General features: G+C 58.2%; 1 protein-coding gene across 8 annotated transcripts in view; it reads right to left on the bottom strand.

Moving 5' to 3' along the window:
* Window positions 1-478: 478 nt before the first annotated feature.
* Window positions 479-19,406, bottom strand: part of ZMIZ1 (zinc finger MIZ-type containing 1) — a 196,851-nt gene continuing 177,923 nt past the window's right edge. For 4 of the 8 annotated variants that reach the window (XM_058671271.1, XM_058671272.1, XM_058671277.1 and 1 more), the window contains 15 exons: window positions 18,683-18,973; window positions 17,509-17,577; window positions 16,080-16,262; window positions 15,222-15,299; window positions 14,667-14,841; window positions 14,108-14,249; window positions 12,395-12,605; window positions 11,127-11,232; window positions 10,320-10,480; window positions 9,413-9,480; window positions 9,170-9,238; window positions 8,567-8,811; window positions 7,468-7,634; window positions 4,554-4,820; window positions 479-3,411 (listed from right to left, as the gene is read on the bottom strand). In XM_058671271.1, coding sequence (XP_058527254.1) covers window positions 3,304-3,411; window positions 4,554-4,820; window positions 7,468-7,634; window positions 8,567-8,811; window positions 9,170-9,238; window positions 9,413-9,480; window positions 10,320-10,480; window positions 11,127-11,232; window positions 12,395-12,605; window positions 14,108-14,249; window positions 14,667-14,841; window positions 15,222-15,299; window positions 16,080-16,262; window positions 17,509-17,577; window positions 18,683-18,973 — 2,340 coding nt within the window. In that variant the 3' untranslated portion in view covers window positions 479-3,303. The remainder of the gene's footprint in view (window positions 3,412-4,553; window positions 4,821-7,467; window positions 7,635-8,566; window positions 8,812-9,169; window positions 9,239-9,412; window positions 9,481-10,319; window positions 10,481-11,126; window positions 11,233-12,394; window positions 12,606-14,107; window positions 14,250-14,666; window positions 14,842-15,221; window positions 15,300-16,079; window positions 16,263-17,508; window positions 17,578-18,682; window positions 18,974-19,406) is intronic. The other 4 variants (XM_058671273.1, XM_058671276.1, XM_058671274.1 and 1 more) reach the window with 4 other exon arrangements.

Genomic DNA, 19,406 nt, shown 5'->3' with positions numbered 1-19,406 from the left:
TTTTCTTCTGAAATCCCCAGTTGCTTCTCATTGTTTTCCATAGCACCCTAGAAATCACACAGGTGGCAGGACGAGCACGCTGCGGCTAAATAGTACATGTAGGTCAAAAGAAAAACAAAAAACAAAAACCTTTTCCACACAGGGGGCCCGAGTATATTACATGAGTGAGACAAACGTGGAGAGCTCACAAACACTAACAAACGAGATCTAGTTTTTCCACGTAAGATGGAGTTCCAAGCCTCTTTTTTTTTGTTTTGTCTTGTAAAATAAAAACAATACACATTCCGAGAGAAATGAATGCATCTGTTGACGTGTCTATTTCTCATTTACATATGTACACACATCCCTTGGGATCATGCTGCTGATATTGTCCGGATGAGGCAGGCCCGGGTGTCTCCCCCAACCCCCAGTTGGGGGGCGCCTGTGGTTTTGTGGGGGTTTGGGTGGGGGGTTTCCATTAAGGAGCAAGGGCTACAAGTTTTCTTTTTTTAAAAATAAAATGGCTACAGAACATGAAACACAGATAAAGCTTCAAACCAAGAAGATGGGGGTGACTGCCTGCTCTCTGCCTGGCGGATTGGTTTGCTGGCTGGCGAGTGGCGGCAGAAATGGACCTGGGGGTTGGATTGATGCTTGTCCCACAGGGTGGCTTGCCAAGGTCTTGTTTTTCTTTTTTTTTTCCCCCTAGGTGACTTAGGGCTGCAGGCGGGCATCTGGAAGGATGGGCAGTTGTCTTCTCAGGCTTGCGCCTGCCTTGCTGACACGCTGCCTATTGTTGCTGGCTCCTGTGGCAGCCTGCCTGAATCCCCACCCTTCTTGACTTTGCCATTGTACCCCAAGGTCACCCCGGAAGAGGACAATCCCCCCCACCTCATGCCCCAAGTACCGGGGAGCTTCCGGCACCACGATCCGGGTCCAGCCTCTCTTGGATGAACTTGCTGGTAGAGAGGCCTGCTTGGGAAGGGACCCAGGGTCTAGAGTCAGGTGCCAAGGCCAGAGATGACTGGGGTTGGGGGAGCCCGTGCTTTGGTGAGCACATAGCCTTGGGCACTAGGAAGTCACAGATAGGCCTGTGAGAAGAGTCTGTCTAGGCATAGCAGGGCAAGAACCTGCCAGGCAAGAACCTGGAAAAGTCACACTGGGCCAAGCATCAAATGGCAGGGAGTGGAAGGTTGGAAGGCAGGTGTCTGCCAAGTGTGGCTGGGGCAGATGGTCCAACACAGAGCATAGCCAGCTATAGGGCTACAAGCTGCCCAGCAGCAGCTGGCTTGGAGATGGCTTGGGACAGTGGTCATCTGGCTTCCTGGCCCCCCAGTGCAGCCACTCACCCTGGATGTCCCTCATCTGTACAATAGCCCTGGTTGCTTTTTTGTTTTTGTTTTGTTTTTTTAAAAAAATAAGAAGGAAGAAAGAAAGAAAACAGAAGGACTCGGTTTTTGTCACTGAGTCAGGTATTTTAAAAACACCAGCAAAGGCTATAACCAGGTCATGAAAATGTTGAATATTATCAAAGACGATACTAAAATATTCACAAAGATATTTACAAAAAGCATTTCTTAAAATAATTGATTTGCATACTGAACGCTATCTGGGAAAACCTCAACAAACGGGACAGAGGAAAAAAAAAAGGGGGGTAGTAGGTAAGGGTGGAGTGGGGACAATGACAACTCCAACAGAGAACCTTGTGCCAAGGGCTGTTACTGAAGTCAGCAGCTGGGGCCACCTTCCCGGTACACAGGAGTGCTGGGGACCACCCACCATACGGAGGGAGACGAGGAGACCGACAGTGACCGGGGATGCTGGCCAGGGAAGGGCCCAGCAGGCAGCAGCAGGGAAGGGCGCAAAGAATTTACAGACAGGACCCAAGTGACTGGACGGTCCCGATGTTACCACGGGCTGTGCAGCTCAGGGAAGCAACCCACGAGCCTGGGACGCAGGCAGACTCAGGACACGCTCCCTGAGGAGGGAAAGGCCAGACTGAGCCGGGCAGGGAAGGGAAGACCAAAAGCCGTCCCCGCTGAAGCAAGAACGACCTCTGTAGTCAGGGTGGACTTGAAAGAAAGGGGAGGCAAGGCTGGCGGCCAAGGGCAGCGTCCCAGGCGGCCACGGGACGCATGGCAATGGACGCGGCCTGGGCACAGGCACAGATGGACAGAGGCTGCAGACATCTGGGACCCCTGTGCCTCCTTGCCTCGCTGCTGTCCCTCTGATCAAGAGAACCAAGACACACAGGGAAACAGGTATCCTCTAGCACAGTCTTGGAAGGGTGGGTGCCGAGGGGTGGGGGTAGGGGGCGCTGGGTGAAGCAGAAACTGAATACATGGAGAAATTATTTACTTTCTGTCCAAGTCCAACATAATTGTCACTGCTTAAAAATTGGGGGTGGGGGTGGGGTGGGCAGAGCTGCAACTGTGACACCAGCTGGCAGCAAACCCAGGTCTCCACCCAAGGACACGCTCCCAACTGGGTCCATCCGTGCTTTCTGCCCTCCAAGGCCCGGTGCTGGTCTGACTCGGAAGGTCATGCTTCCCCCCACCCCCACACTTTGCCCCACGCACTGTCCTGGTTCTGGAGAAGCCCTGAGCCCCTTTCCCACCAGTCCCAAAGCAGGAGTGGGCAGACCCTCTGTCAAACACACAAGCGTGTCCTTCACGGTCTGAGAGTGCTGTCAGGGTGGCTTGGCTTAGAGGTCAGGGGTCAACCCAAGGACCCCTGACCCCTGAGAGATGTTCCTTCCCAGAGGTTTGTGCTTTTTGGTGGTGGTGGTGGGGGGTGGGCAGGCTGATCTCCCTGCCACCACTGTCACTGCTCCTCCAAGGTCTAGGCCCCCACCCTTGGATTTCAGGGTAGGGGAGCCCTTTCTCTCAGGCTCCATAGTCACTTGAAGGAGGCTCTGGGCCAGGAAGCAGGGAGGGTTACAGTCTAGAAAATGGAAGAACCTTGGGGCACACTGGAAGGTCGCCTGGAGTCGGCTCCCACAGGGACCAGAAGCTGTCAGTGCTACTGCTGCTGCCGGGCACCTCTCGCAGGGCCGGGTCCCCCTTAGGGGGTCGTCTTCGGGGCCTGCTCAGAGCGTGGGCCCAGGCCCAGGGCGGACAGGCAGGAGGTGGGCCGCAGCTCCACACGGCCTCCTCCACGTCCACATCGAGGTTGCAGCAGGGGAGGGCTCCCCAGCCCTAGGCCTGCGCCTCTGGGCGAGGGGGACTGAGCCAAAGGCCCGGGGCTCCCGGGAGGAGAGCGTGTAGGGCAGACGGGGTAGGAGGCTGAGTGGTAAGGGAGGACTGGCCCCGGCAGGGATGGCCTTCAGTTGTTCTCAAAGAGGGACAGGAGGTCATCGTTACTATTGCTTGGCAGGTCGGGGGGGTCCAAGTAGGAGAGGAGCTCGTCAGGGTTGGTGAGTTCTGGAAGGAGCTGGAAGAGAAGATGCATAGATGTCCAGATGATGGGTAGCTTGGGATGTGGCCCATGTACCTTCCCTCCACCTGTCCCCTGCCCCCAACAATCTAGCCCTTGCACCTCGCCAGTGGGCCTACCCACTGTGCGCGCTCACCCACCACTCTCACTATGAATTCAACCCGACTGCTGAAACCTGGGCTGGACTGGGCCCAGAAGAGCTGGGTAGGCCCCAGGGCAGCCAAGCGGGGCTCCTTCTTGCTCAGTGTCCACTGCCCCCCCTTGGGTCATGCCACGAGCAGCCACGGGTCTCTGAGGAGTCATGTGGTCCCTTTAGTTCCTTCCCCCATCACCCCCAGGTCCTCACTAGAGCTTGTTCCTGGTGGGGAGGTGGGGGGACATGCCTGTGGCTGGCCTAGGTGACGTACTGTCCCTCTATCTGCCCTGTGACCTGTTTCTGCCTGCAAGTCTCAAAGCTGGGTCTGCACAGTGAGCCCTGTGAGCAGGATTCCAGTGGGAGCTAAGAGTGTGGGGTGAGCACAGTCCCAGCTCCCAGGTGGGCCTGGGCACGGGCAGGGAGGGACTATGTCCAGCCACCATCATACACGCCCCCTTCTAGATGGCTCAGGTCTCCGGCTATCCTCTCCTGCCCCTGCCACCTCTCCTGACTTCCTCACCCCCGTCCCCTACCCTACCCTTGCCCTGGCACAGGGCGGGGTACCCTGGAGTGAGCAATGGAGCAAGCGCAAGCAGGGCATGCACACATGTGGACGAGAGAACTGGAGACAGATACACACACACACACACCACACCAGCAAGACAGACAGAGGGGCCCTGTCACTCCAGCCCCTGCCCTGCCTGGGGCCAGAGGGTGGCAGACAGGAATGGCAAGCTCAACCTGAGGGGAGGGAGAGGACCCTGGTGGAGCCTGGAAGGGCTTGGGTGTGAGATGGGCTGGGACTAGGGAACAGGGTGGTGGCCACGGGCGGTCAGGAGGGGGTGGCAAGGGTGGGTATCTTGGTGGCTTCCTGGCTTGGGAATCAGAGGGCACTGACCGGGGCCAACCCACCACCCACCCATGTCCTCCACGATCCCTCAACACCCTCCCCCTTTCTCTCTGGCAGGTCCCGGGCCAAGGCAAGTGGTAACCCCCAACTTACATCCAGCGAAGGCTCCGGCATGTCGGATGCTCCCTGCGCTCCGGCCTGACCCTCTAAGGCTGAGGAGGGGTTAAAGGTCAGGTCGCTGTGTGGATGGCTGCTGGGAGCGGCCTGTGGCGGCTGCCGGGGAGGCTGGGAGGAAGGAGGAGGAGGAGGAGGAGCCCCACTGTGATGTAATGGAGGCCCTGACTGGTTGCTGGGGTGTGGAACGTGCAAACCTTGTTGTATGGAGGGATGGGGCTGGTCAGAGCTGCCAGCGTGTGGCATCTGTGGAGGAGGAGAGAGCGGGAGAGAGAGAGGTGAGGTGACGCGGCTCAGCCACGGATGCCTGGAGACAGTGATGCCCGACACGACTGGGGCTGTATGCACCCCTGACACAGCCCCGCTCTGCACGGCCCTGCGCTCCCCGTGGGCCGAAACACACGCACACAGAGGCCTTCTCCGAAGTGGAGGCCTGGGAGACCGGCCTGGCCGCTCGGCCACCCCGCCCTGGACATCGGCACCACAACAAACAACAGCAAGGGCGGGATGGAGAAGCAAAATGGACATGCTCCCCTGGTGGTGGTGTGTGTGTGGGGGTGTGGCCGGCAGTGGCAGCGTGGTGCAGGCCCTGGACCCCGCCGGCTGGGTGGCGGAGAGCAGACACAGACACACAGCATGGGCGGGTGTGCAGCTCAGGATGGGGTCTGCGCCCTTCTCCCCCAAGCCCCCTGATCCTAGGAGCTCCCATCTGGGAGTGATGCTGGGCACTCAAGGCCTCAGAGGTGCGCCATCCACCAGCAGTGTCAAGGGCTCCAGGCCTCCAAGGACATGGGGAATTCAACGGGATGATTTATGAAGGAGTTCCCTGCTGAGGCTGGGGCTGGTGACCTCTCTGGCGGGTGCCACCCTTCCATGTGTACACACACTGGAAATGGGAGGGCCCAGTGCTGGGGGACTATTGGCCCCCTTCTCCACTCTGAGCATACCCACTCTTACCCTCTGCCAGGGAGGGTCTCTCTCGCACACCATGCTACTCCCTGGACCAGACATCAGACCAACCAAAGGCTTCCTGAGCCCACCAGCTTCCTCCCTCTTCGCCACACAGAAAGCACTCCCACGTTCCTTCTCTGTGGCCATGGGAAAGGCAACCAAGCCCTCCATGCTGTTCCGCTGACCCTACTTTCTCCACCCCTGTCTACCAAAGCTGCTCCCTTGGGACCTGGCCCTGGCTGCAGGGTCTAGCCAGGCTACACAGCATCCTTCCAGCCCCAGACCCTGATTCTGCTTGATGGTAGGGATGGAGACGCCAAGGGGAGACGAGGAAGGAGGTCACCATGGCTCCCATCTCTCGGTGTGGACTCTGACTCAGGCCTGAAGGTGCAGCAGCGAGTGGCTCCCCACCCCTGTGATCTGCCCAACGCAGGACAAGCATGTCCTGAACCTTCTGACAGTGGCTGTCCCCTTGACCCCAACACTGGCTGCCACATCTCTGAGACTCAAAGTAGCAAGTGTTCTGTGCACCCTGCTCATGCACCTCTCAACCACAGTGTGGCAGGGGAGAGTGCTTGGGCAGGTCAGGGCCTGGTTAGGGCCTTCTGGCTGCTGCCTGTGGCTCCTGCTCAGTTGGGAGTCCAGTTGCTGTCAGCTGGGCAGATGGGGTTCAGATCTACCTGTGACCGCATTCCATGGCACCTGACACAGGTATACAGTCTGCATCAGGCTGCCCTCTGGCCAGAGCTCAGAAATGACGAAACACAGGACCTAGGTAGGCAGCATTGTGATGGGGTGGGTGTGGGCTATTCTGAATCAGCCCATGGACGCAGGTCTCACTGCACAGAACCCACACAGGCAGGAGCAAGCCTTGTTGGGGACAGGAAGCACATGGTGTTCCCATGGCTGTTTTCCCACATGTCAAAGGTCTGGGATATGGGTTGGGGAGGGATCCAAGGTGTCACCTAGGCACAGGATGCTAGGGGCATGGCTGAGGGACAAGGGTCAGAGGAAAAGCCTCACAGGGCAGGGAGTAACTTGCAAACACCAGCCCAAATTCTGAGGCATTTGCCACCTGGCATCCTGGAGGGTCCTAGGTCTCAGCGAAAGATACCCACCAGCCCCTGGGGCAGCCCTGGGCCTAAGGCAGGGCCAGTCAGCATCAGATGTGCTCGACAGAACAATCCCACAGTCACATCTTCCCGGGCCTCTCAAAGCAACGAAGAAGGCTGCTGAGAAGCCTTCTGGGTACCAATGTCCCTGCCAGCCCGCTGCCAATCACTACCAGGTCCTTGGGGAAAGCCACACCTCCTGCTACTAAGGGGAGAGACCAGACTGATGGAAGAGGCCTGTTTCCCCCAAGCCCCAGCTGTTCTTCCTCTCCTACGTCCTGCCTTCCGGAGCACAGTCAGCCTCCTAAACCTGCTCCCCTACCCCAGCTTAACTACCCTGTGTGGATGCATCCAGGGCTCACCGGAAGAGGCCTTTCAAGCTGGGCCTCCTCCCACAGCCCTCCAAGCAGTAGGAAGCCCATGGAAGTCTGGGGCTAGCACAGGAGGGGCTTCCTCCAGCAACATGGCATGTGGCACAGGCCATGGAGGCCCTGCCAGCAGGCAAATGGGACTTGCTAGCATTTCTTTCTGCAGGTGGGATTCAGGCCTGCATGTGGGACACGACTCTGGGTGGCTGGAAGCATGGAAAGTGAACGGGCAACAGTGCATGTGTGTCCGGGAGCAGCCAGAGGCCCACCCGATGGCCTCAGAACCTGATCTCCTATGGGTGAACAGCCCAAGTTCCTGGCCCAGCCTGTCTCCTTTGAGTTTCAGATCTAATTTTTAGCACCCCCTTGGCCTTGAAGGGAGATCTGCAGAGTGGCCAACAAGGGGTGGGGGAAGTGCTGAGGATGGTGAGGCGTGCTCCAGGGTGAGGGGCAGGTACTCACAGCTTCCTGCATGGGGTGGCTGAGGGGCTTCTCAAGGGCGGCCATGTTGTTGGGCATGTCTGGGGGATGGGAGAGCTGGGGGGGCCCGTGCATGAAGTCATTCATGGATGTCCCTCCGGGATTCCCGTGGGGGAAATCGAAGTTGCCATGGCCCTGGTAATTGTTGCCTGCGGAGGGAACAAGATAGGGGAAGGTGGTTGACCAGAAAGAAGAGCCGGGAGTTTGTCAAAGCCAAAACCAGGTAGTCTGCCTTTGGGTTGGCATCTACAGCCTTGACTTCCTGGGCTGTGCCATGCAGCAGCCTCATCCCAGCCTGGGTACCCCAGTGTGTGAGCTGCTCTAATATGAAGGACATGTAGAGACGGGGAAAGTGGGCATGCAAGGCTCCCGCAGGGGGAGGAGGATGCAGAAGCAGGCAGTACTTGACAGGATCTGCTGAGCTCTGTCCCCGTGGGCTGCATTTTGTAGCCGAGAACGGCCCAGTCCATGGTGGGCAGCCAGGTTCTGCCAAGTGCTAGAGAAAGCCACCTCAGATTCACGAGGATGACGTCAGAAGCCAGCCATCTGGCCTCCCTGTCCTTTGCCATGAGGCAATGGCAAGGGACCCAGCATGAGCATGCTGGGGGCTGGGCTGTGGGGGATAATTCTGCTGGGCCCTCTCATGGTCTGGGGACCCAGAACCCCTGGGGCTTGAGGTTGGGTTGTTTTATAGGAACCAAGGGTCATAGGGATGCAGCATGGTCTGGGTAGCAGGTGAGTAAGGGCCAGTGACAGCAACCTTGGTGGCCACAGGCTGGCTGTAGCTCCTTCTGTCCTTGGATGGGTGGGAAAACTGCATGGGGCAGGGACTATACAGACGCCACAGAAAGACACAGAGGGCCTTGGGAAAGGCCTAGAATCCCAGGTGTGTGTGAGCAGCCTCGATGAGAACTGCCAGGGATGAGCTGGCACCTGTGTAACTTGGCAATGCAGGTTGGCTATAGTAGCAGGGCTGTGTGCGGTGTACCACCTCTGCTTTCTTCTTACTGCACACCTTGCCTAGCCATCACCTGCCCTCCATTTGCCCTGAGCCCCCAGTTCCTGGCCTGACCTTACCCACCTTGGCTGCTATAGTCGCTGTTGTTGGTGCCCCCAGGGGGTGGCGGGAGCGGGTAGGGGGATGGGCCAGGACCCAGGGCTGCAATCATCTCCATGACATTGGGCATGATCATCTGGCTGGGGCTCATGGTCTTGAAGCGCTTGGAGGGGATGCCGTCAGGGTCGTCCTTGATGTGCAGGTCTGACTTGATGGGCACCGGCCGCCAGCTGCACGTGGGGTCGATGGTGACTTCTTCGAATTCGGAGCTGGAGTGTGGGAGGGTAGGAACACAACTAGGACTCAGAGAGGCCAGACCCCGGATACACACACAGGCATCTGTGCCGAGGCCCGTGCTGACTCTCAGAGCACGCTGCTTGACCTACACCCTGAGAGCTATGGACATCAGGCCTAGGATAAGCCAGCAGGTGGGCATGGCCAGGGCAGTTGGGCTCAAGTCTCTCACCCGGGGAACAGCTTTTTTCCTCGGAGCCCCAAGGTTAAGAGCAGACAGCTGAGGGCTCTGGGGTGGTCAGGGCTGTTTGTGTGTTCACCTGCCTCCGCTCAGGATGCATTCTCGAGGCCCCTTCCCAACTCCCCGCATGCCCCTGTCTGGGGCACACTTACTGTTGGATGGCATTCAGTATCCCCCACATGTACTGGTCCACCTCCAGGCCCTCGAGGAGAGCAGTTTTACTGGAAAAGGAAAAGGAGTTTAGCCTGGGCTCCTCGATACAAGGGCAGAGGGGCAGCCCTGCCCTCCCTGTGACCAGCCCCACGGCTGGTCACTGCCGGAAGCACAGGTGGCTGCCCAGAGCCCTGTGTGGTGGGTGGAGGAAGCTGCGCTCCGGGGTGGGCCTCATCACTCACTTGCACACAGGACACCTCCAGGTGCCTCGCTCACAATTCAGCTGCAGGTACGACTCCAGGTCAAAGCACTGTAGAAGTCAGACAGACAGACAGGTGAGACCAAGAGCGACAGGGCCACTTGCCAGGCACCACCCTGCCAGGGAGGGCAGGCAGGGGGGAGGTGGTGGGAGAGACTCAGGACAGGGGTGAGGAGGAGGCATGAAAACCGGGCCACTCTTGAAGAACCCATGAAGAACTGGCCAGACTCCTGAATGGTGTGCCCGACGATGGCACCCCTGTGCCACCCTCCAAGCCCCAGATGAATTCTCCTCCAAGAAACCCTCTATTCAGGCCTGCTCACTTGCTCTGATCCCACGATAGTCCCTCTTTTAAGGTCAGAGCAGCCCAGCCCAGTCACAGAGGGCACATCTGACCAAGTCACTGTGCCCATGACATTCTCCCATTGGGAAGCCCTGGAGCCAGGCTGTGTGCAGAGGTAGAGGCGGGGAGGATGGCCCAGCCCCTCTGCTTGCATCCTGCCCCTGGGAGACAGGTCCTAAGCAAGCAATGCTAGTGAGTGCCCCCCAAACCCCCAGACGGCACAGCCTCCTGTCACCACCTGTCGCAGCTGTGACAGCCACAGGCAGTTGCTGAGCAGCACCTGCTTGGGCCAAGGACCTGGACACACAGAGCAGCAGCCCTGCTCTGGGGTCCTGAGTCAGCCCTGGCATCTGGACAAGCACCTGACATCTTGCCTGGGGCATGGCCAGCCTATAGCCTGAGCTCAAAAGATAAATGATCGCTCATGAGGGTGTGAAGGCAGCGGCTGATGGCCAGTTCATCCTTAAGGGTTAGTTACGGGCCTCAGTATCCCTCCAGCCATCCCAGCCAGCTGTGGGCTCTGGGGGTTGCTATGAGCAAGGCTCACCTGGACATGCTTGCAGTCGTGGCCACGGGCAGGCAGCTGGATGCGTCGGAATGTGATGGGGCACTTCAGAGAAACCTTGATGGCCGTCTGCTCCACGCCGTCCTCCCCACTGAGGGCCGTGCTGCCGGACGAGGCAGCCACGCTGCTGAAATTGCGCTTGACTGCAGGGGGGAGGCATGGGCAGCTGAGGGGTGCTCTGCAGTCTCCCACTCCTTCCTGGGGCTCTACCCATCCTCACGGCTCCCTGGTGGGGTCCACTGAAGGACAAGTGCATGTGCCCCAGGCCTCAGCTCAGACTACATGTGACCTACATGGCAGCTCACCTTGGCAACACATGTATAGGGCACTGGTCTGGGGAGCAGGCACTGCACAACAGGCCTTCACTAGGCAGGAGTGACTCCACGCAAAGCCGACGGAGACAGATGCTGGCCCTGCCTGGTCTGATTCACTGGGTCTGTGAGGGTAGATTCTAAGTCAAGCCTCGCCCCCACTAGACCTTGAGCAGTTGCTGCTGAGACAGGGATCCCAGTCTGGAACCAGTCTCTGAGGTCCTCTCTCAGTATGTTCCTGGCTTGGGCGATCGCCTCCTCCAGGAAGCCCACCTGACTTGTCTTAACCATGATGTGTTGTTTCTGTTGGCTGTGGGTGTCATGTAACTGGGCAGGTCACAGAATCCCCACTGAGCCCTACAAGTGCATTTGAGCATTGTGACAGCCAACAAGAAAGAATGGGCACTGGGATTCAGGAGCCAAAGGTCAGCCCAGGATGAGAGCAGTGATCTGCTGGGTCCCCACCCACCCAACTCACTTTTCGTGATGCAGTGCTCTGCCGGCAGGAGGCGTTTCTTAAGAAGGCCTTGCAGCACAGAGCGGACGGAGGGCCTGTGCACCAGCTGCAGCACGAACAGGTGGGACTGTAGGAGAGAAGCATGCTCAGACCCAGCTCCCAGGCTTCCACAGCCACTCAGAGACGTCGCTGCAGGAGCCAGGAGTCCCTGAAGCCAGGCTGTGTCCTTTGGGAGCCTGGACACCAGGCAGGTGTTGCCACTCTGCCTCTGCTCCAGGCTAACAAGAGGGGCTTGGACACTAAAAAAACAAACAAACAAACAAAAAACACCCCAGCCTGGGGAGGGTTAGGTTCACGTGGTCTCAAACCTGGAGTCCACTCTGCTTTCTGACCTCAGGGCACTCAGAAGCCTTCCAGGATTGCACATTCTAACCACCCTGGGGGCTCCCCAGTGATCTGCAGTCCTGGGATGCCCATATCTGGCCCTGATGCCCTGCCTTATGTCAGTCCCAGCATTGCAGCATTTCCACGGAAGCCAGCAGAACAAGGCAGGCTGGGTGCTTCCTTGCAAGTCTGCCCAGCAAGCTTACTGTGTGCCAGGTTCTGCGGTCTCGGGGAGGAAGTGGGGGGCTGGCAGGAGGAACATGGTCCCAGTTGCACGAGCTACCTTGAAGGACAGGTGCAGACACAAAAAGATTAGGACATCAGGGCTGGATGAAGAAGGGCGGGAGTCAGCCCTGTGTTCAGGGGCTGGGGCAGTCAGAACAGGAACACTTCTGGGAGACGAGGAAAGAGCAGAACAGAACTTTGGAGGATACAGAGAAATTCAGGAATAAAAGATGGGGGGCAGTTGCCCAGAGGAGTATGGGGGGATGGGCACAAACAGGAAGAGGCCACATGTGTAAAGCCAGGGTACAGTGGCTTTGGCCTGCACACGCCTGAGAAGTGGCCGCATCTTTATTTTCAACGTTCGTTCATTAATCTATTTATTATAAGGCAGAGCGACTGGAATAAAGAGACCAAAGATTTTTTTTTCCATCTGCTGGTTCACTCCCTAAAAAAAAAGTGCCCACAACTGTCAGGGCTGGGCCAGGCCAATGCTAGGGCCAGGTCAAAACTCTACCAGGGTCTCCTCTGTTGGGATGGAAGGGGACCAAAGTAGCAGGGATGGGAAACAGGTGCACTAGTATAGGGGGAGGGGCACGGTGCCTGGGCTGGCTGTGGAGAAGGGTGGGGGCACCCAGGAGATGGTGCGGGGCCTGCAGGAGGAGCCAGTGCATGGCACTCACACAGCAGCAGGCGGTAACGGTGATCTGGATGGTGTTGCGGCCCGGCTGGCACACATGCTTCAGGTGCAGGGGCTTGTGTGAGGTCTTGTTGTCGCCACGCTCGATGGTGAGGGGTGTGGCGTTGACGCTGACCTGCACCGAGGCCGGCCAGTTAGTGTTCATCTGCCGGTCCTCATGGTGGTAGCACTTGAACTGCAGCTCCAGGTCAGACCTAGGGTGTGGTGGAGATATGGTGGGGTGAGGGTTTGGGGAGCGCTTCAAGCACCTTGAAGGGCACTGCCACCTGTGTCCCCCGCCATGGCTTCTCCCTCCCCCAGCCTGGGCTCGTCCCTTGTAGCCTGCAGAGAGCCCCTCACACACTTCCAATCAAAGGCCAGCCTGGTACCACACTGCCCTGCCATTTCCATCCAGCAGCATGCTGCTGAGCTCTGCTTGCTGTCTGTCCCCAGGGTGTCCTTCTGCAGAGGTAAGTGGTCGACCCCCAGGACAGAGGCTAGCTGATAAAACCAGCTGTGAAGCAGGTCCAGCCAACTTCAGATCCCCCGGGGGAGTAGTTCCCCAACTTGGGCCACCTCTGGTTGCATATCCCAAGAGGGAGGCTCTGAGCATATGCTGGCAAAGGCCACTGGGACCCTGGAAGTAACCATATACGCAGGACAACCATGCAGGCAGCAGGCTGCCCCTTCATCAGGTCAAGGGCACTGCTAGGTGAGGAGAGGGGGCCCTGCTCGCCCAGCAGGCTGCGTAGGGCCCGTTCTTGTGTCCTCATGCCTAAGTATCCTGGACATCCAAGCCAGCTTGCTCTTGCGGTCTGGCTGCAGCCAGCTCAGCCTGGGGGACGTGGTGACAAGGGGCGAGAGTGTATGTGTGTATGTGTAAGAGGACAAACGAGCACATGCCCAGTGTGGGTCCCCCTCTAGTCCTTAAGGCACTCTGGGCAGCTGGGGGCAGTAAAGGGTAGACACAGCACCTCTAGTCCCAAGCAGGGTCAGACAGATCCTTGTCCGAGGAAGGACTGAGCGGGGAGAAATGCAGGGAATTGGTCCTCCTGGAGGCCTGGGCTGTGGTGTCAGGCTAGCCCCTGGCTAGCCATGAGAACACACAGGTACTGATCGACTCCTCTGCTCTCACTGTTCATGTCTGTCAAAGATGGAGCGCAGTGCCTCTTCCCAAGACCAAAGCAGATCCTGCTGCATGCTGGCTCTCATCAAGGCAGGAGATCACGTTCAAATTCATGACCACCCTTTCCTGTCTGCCAAGTATGGACTAAGCCAAGAGCATCCTCCTCAGCCCTGGGCTCTGAGCTGCCTTTCTCATCTCACTCTCCTCTCTCTTTTTTATCGGCATATATCTGAAAGGTGCAGACAAGAGCCCTTCCTCGAGCTGGTTCACTCCCCCAAGTGCCCACCACAGCTGGGGCTGGGCCAGAAGTCCAGAAGCGAATCTGAGACTCTCATCACAGTGGGTGACGGACTCAAGCACCTGACCCATCACCTGCCGCCTCTCGGAGTGCGCCTCAGCAGGCAGCAGGAAGGGAAGCGGAGGGGAACTGAGAACCCAGACACTTGCATGTGGAACGAGGATGTCCCGAGCAGTCTCAGCTGGCTGATCCATAAACAGCTGCCTTAGCACTTAGGACCGGGCTGAGTGATGGGCGCACAGCCCCTGCCACCTTGTGCACGGCACCCTGCAAGGGCACAGCCCAGCACTCACCTCCACATCAGCGTCTGGTGGACCGTGGGCCGCAGGTGGAACACGTGGTTGCTGACGGCCAGGTTGTGCTCCAGGCGGAAGGGCTCCAGCACCACACCATCCCGCACGGGGAAGGTGAGCCGCAGCTCATCGTTGTGGTTGGCTGGGTGGGGAGAGGAGCTGGGTAAGCCACTCGGGGACCATGTGTGGTGGGTGGGGCTTGCTCACCCACACTGATGTGCAGCCAGAGGCCAGGTGCAGACACCTGGCCCCATCCTGCCAGGCCTCCCCTCTTCTCCACTAGAACCCCTTGCTCTGTAAATGTCCCTGCCTCACCCCCACCAACTACTGCCAAGAAACCTCCTTCTGTCCCTTTCTGCAGCTGGGAGTTGGCTTTTGTTCCGGCCTCCAGCCACCTGGGCAGGTGCTAAGAAAGGGGGCAGGCAGCCCAGTCCCTACCCTGACCTTCCCTCTGCTCTCTTGTCCTCCTGTCTGTTCTGCAAGTGCACCCCACCCTGCCACCTGCAGGCAACCCTGTGGAGCTGTTCCAAGCAGCATGAGGCGGGGCACAGGTTCTCACCTGGGGGAGGCGGCAGGGCGCTCATATTTGGCTTGATGTCAGGTGGGAAGGGGGGTTTGACGTCTTGGCTGGGGGACAGGTAGGGAGGGATGCTGCTCCCTGGGGTCATGGGGGGTGTGGGGTTTCCTGGGACAGGTGAGTGGGGGTAATTTGCCACAGGAACCGGCCTGGGAGGCTGTAGAGAGAAAACACACACAGTTATGTGATTGTATGGGAAGGAGGGGCTATGGCTATAGACCTGTACCCTACTCTGCCAGCAGGAGGCGCTCTCCTCTACCCTGGGGAATCTCTCCCTCCCCCAAAAGACAGTGGGCCTTGGAAGGGCCACCCATCTCTTACATGAGCTTCTCTGGTGTCGGGTGGACACAACGTCTCTGCCCATTTTTAAGGGGTAGACTAAGGCTCAAGTGGCAGGGACTTGTCTGATCCAGTTTGCCCATGTGTGCACCCCCTGCACCTCACCACCAAGGTGCCTGCTTCCCCAGGAAAGCGGGCACTCCAAAATGCAACGAATGTCTATGGCTTGGAACTTTCACAGTGGAAGTTGACACATACCCTGTTGACGTTCCCTTGGCTATAGCTGCTGTAACTGTTTCCCGAGAAGGTGTTGTTTTGTCCATTAAACTGTTCTGGCTGTGAGAAACAAGAGAAACAAGGCTTTGGATGGCAGGCAGCGAACTGCCAGCCTCTGCTCTCCCTCCTGCTGGGGGAAACCTACAGCGGAGTGGGGATGCTGGGGTGGGGTGGGGCTGGCCAGCATCCAACCTCTCTCCATCCACAGCTTTTCGTGTAGCCAAAGAGTTTGCAAAGTAACCACAGCAAGTGGAGCTCACAGATTCTGAAGTGCCAGAATAGAAGCTGGTGAGACACATGTCAAATAGCGACATATCTCCCTGAGAATGTATTTCAAACAAACAAAGCAAAACAAGTCCATGTGCCCAAAAACAGTCACTCCAGGATTATTTCCACAGTGACACAACGCCTCCCAGATGCTCGATGGGGAAAGAACACCAAGCAGAATACAAGGTGGCCCTTCACAGCAACAGAGATGGACACATTGCAGCCATTCAGCATCAGCTTACTCTCATGCTCTGAGGTTAGGTTACAAAAAAGATTCAACGTTATGGCCTACAGTCCTAGCTTCAGAGCTGGTACTGTCACATGCAGGGGGCGTGGCTTCTGCCAATGGGCTTGGTTTATTGTGTTTCTTGTGCCTGTCGCCCATCAGGAATAGAAGAACCTCGAGCTCCAGGAGGACAGGAACAAAATCAGCTCTGACCACACAGGGACATATTCAGCTCTGACTATATAGGGACATCCAGGAACGCCCACTTGCCCAACTGCCCCTCAATATCCTCAGGGTTCACACTGGCAGGATGAGGGGTTTTGGAGACAGCCGTAGGTGAAACTCACCTTGTAATACTGCCCCATGTTGACCGTGGGGGGCGGGTATTGCCCGGTGCTGGGCTGGCTCGGCATCCTTTGCCCGGGGTAGTTGGGAGAGGTGAGCGGCCTTGGAGGGTTGGGCGTGGGGTACTGGCCTGGCTGGGTGGGGAACTGGCTGTTTGGTCCGTATTGCTGGTTTCCATAATTGGGCTGTGGTGGCAGATAAAGGACATGGGGAAAGTCATCAGTGACCTGCTGGGGCATAACCCTGACAAACCCCTCCTGGCCCTAACTGACGCCCAGTCTGCTCGACTCACTCCCCACTCTTTCCAAGGACACCTGTAGCCACTTGCCTGTGCCATTGGGATGGGGGCTCTGCACTCTCCAGCCCTTCCCTGCCTTTCTCTAGCCTGTGGCTCCAGCTTATGTATCTCAGTGCAACCAAGGAATATGGACAACAGGAAGGCCATGTGGCTGCAACCTGAGGCTCTATCTGTGGGGCTGTCTCACCTTCAAAGGACAGAGCACACCCTGGCTGGGCAGAACCTGGGAGAGACCGGCTGCTGTACAGACCACTTCATCAGAGAGAGGTGCTGCGTAAGAACAGCCAACAGTGCCACCTACAGCCACATTTCTGCATACACAGGAATCTGGCTCTCTAGGCTTACAGGTGCAGCTGGTCACTGTGCCTCAGAGGTTGGTGAGAGGGAGGCCCTTAGTCAGCATGTGTTCACAAGGGCCCCAAATGAAGGGCCTCAGAGTAGGTGCCCAATGGCACCAACATGCAAGGACATCCTATAACTCAGGCTGCAACGCAGCAGCTACTTTGCCTGACTGTGACTTCCATCATCAGACAGATGGAAGCAGCTGCCCACCAGGCTAAAGAGATGAGATCTATAAGGGACCAGGAGCCCTGACTCTGAACGGCCCTAGACCCCATCCATTCAAGCGCAGGACGGGTGGGGCTGGGACCCCTGGGAGGCACTGCCAGAGCCAGACAGTTTTAGCCAGGCAGCAACAGCACGCCGTGAAAAGGGTGGTGGGTCCAAATGTCCAGGAGTCTGACGGCAGGTGAGTCTGCATTGAGGTAGATGCAAGATGGCGCTAGGACTGGGCAGCTCATCATTCTGAGGGACAGCAGGTGCATTCCTGGGCAGTCAGGTGGGGAGGCGGGCAGTGTGAGCTCAGAGGGAGCACTGAAGCCCTCAGAGGCTCTCTGTGGGGTTCTCATGGGAGTTCCATGGGAGCTGGGGGGATGTGAACAAGAGTGGCAGCTCATGGTTCCCCTGAGGATAGCCAGGGCCTGGGGGTTGGGAGGCAGGGGGCAGGGCTTGACACAGCCACCTGGGTGACCGAGGAAGCCCCTGCTGTCCCTGTCTTGAGCTCAGGACGCCTCTGCAGTTGCTGAGACACCCAGCCCAAGCCAGGGTGGACACTAAAGGGACACTGCACGGACCTGTCCATCCAGGAACTTGAGGTCTTCGGAGTCTAAACCCACTGCCAGGCCAAGCTCAAGGCCACGGTCCTGAGACCAGAAAGGAAGAGCAAGTTGTTCTGAGAAAGGGCGTGTAAGCAGAGGGCTGGGACCCCAGACTCAGCCAGGGGCTTCAAGGCTGAGCAGTACCGACTGGCTGCTGCTGGGGAACTCAACCCGCCCCCAGGTACCCGGCTGGGCTCACAGCAGCTGCCAACTTATTGTCTGTGTGGACACTTGGGCCCCTGCTTAGGATGCCTTTAAGTCCTGGGGTGGTGGGTGTCTAGGCTAACTGATGAAGACATCTGCACCCCCACACCACAAGAATATGGTCTAGCTCCTAGTTCCAACTCCCTGCTAATGCTTGCCCACATGGGACCCTTCCCTCAGTTTCTGAAGGCACTTGGGGGGTGGGGGAGGGAACGATTCAGCAAATGGGAGTGCTCTCTGCCATTCAAATAAACATAACTGAAAGCAAAGCAAAAAAAAAAAAAAAATCCTTTACTGGCCTGCTACAGTCTCAAGGTGAGGGCTCCACACTTTCCTAAGTCTTCCCAACACCTTGGCTCAGCTGGCTGGGCAGCCCAAGAGGCGATGTGGCGTGCAGCGAGAGCGCAAGTGACCACTAAAGGACAAGCACAGAACTCACTACCTGCTTCCTGGGCACTTGCTGCATGTGTCCAGCTTTATGCAGGGGAAGGGTTTTGTCTGTGCTCGCTCTGTGGTGGGGAGGAGGTGGAAACCTTCCCAAGGGCATGAGAAACCCTTGAACAACCCCAGGGTTGCCATCACCCAGCTAGTGCCCAAGCCAGGACCGGCAGCAGTAACAGCTGCTACTGCTTGCTCATCAGCTCCACCTGCTGGCCAGAGACAGAGCACTTCATGAGCAAGCCCTCCAGCAGGGGGCAGGCCGGAGGATGCGTCGAAGCTGAAGTTCACTAAGGAGCACAAACAGGACTCGGCAAGGGCCCAGAGTAAGGGCAGAACTTGCTCAAGAGCTTTAGCAGGGCCAGGTGTCAAACCCAGGTGTGCTGACTCCCGCCCCAAGGTCCTGGTTCTGGAAGTGGTGCCAGGCCCCTTCTAAAACACTGTCCACAGCCCCTGCGTCCTGCAGCCTGGGCCTCCCACCTCCTCACCTATCTGCCCCTGTACTCACCTCTCCTGGGTACGGCCTCTTTAGGCTCTGAATGGGAAGGGACTGGGGCCGGGGGCCCGGGTAGGTCTGCTGGGGCATCCGCTGCCCATGCGTGCCAAAGGGGCTGATGCCGGGCGGCCGGGGCTGGTTCATGCCCATGGGAGGGCCGCTCATCCCCGAGGGCGTCATGCCAGCCGCCATGCTGGCAGGGTTCATGCTGCCCCCCATGGAGGCAGGCCCCCGTGGCCCGGGCTGGTTCATGAATTGGCTGTTATACGCCTGGGTGGGACCCATCTGGAAAGAGGAACAGACCTTCAACGGGAGAAGAAGAAGAAAAAAAAAAGAATAAAATGCCACATGCATTGAAAGTGCAGGGAGGGAAGGGTGGGGGTGGGGGTTGAGAGGAGGGGCATTTTCCTGTGTGGCTGCTGGTGGACAGACCCCAGGGGATGGCTGTCCTGGGAGGGAGCTTGCTGCTGCCCTCTGCAGGCTGCACAGGAAAGATGCCGCTCAGGGGTGTTAAGGGACGGGGGCGCAGTCACTCCAGTGCGCAGGCAGCATTTCAGGGGGGAGGAGGGGCAGGCAGGGAATAGGGGAGGAGGTGCAGGGACTGGGAAGGGCCCAGAGGGTGGAGGTGGATGAGGATGGAGGCAGGAGCCCCAAGGAGACTCAACCCTGGTGCCTGGAAACTGTGGCCCCACTGCAGGTCCCTCTGCCAATGGAAACACTCCTCCCACCTGCAAGG

The sequence above is a fragment of the Ochotona princeps genome, chromosome 13, assembly GCF_030435755.1.
Source record: "Ochotona princeps isolate mOchPri1 chromosome 13, mOchPri1.hap1, whole genome shotgun sequence".
Classification (NCBI taxonomy): domain Eukaryota; kingdom Metazoa; phylum Chordata; class Mammalia; order Lagomorpha; family Ochotonidae; genus Ochotona; species Ochotona princeps.
The sequence above is the reverse complement of the archived record's forward strand: the minus strand, read 5'-3'. Positions and strand labels throughout refer to the sequence as shown.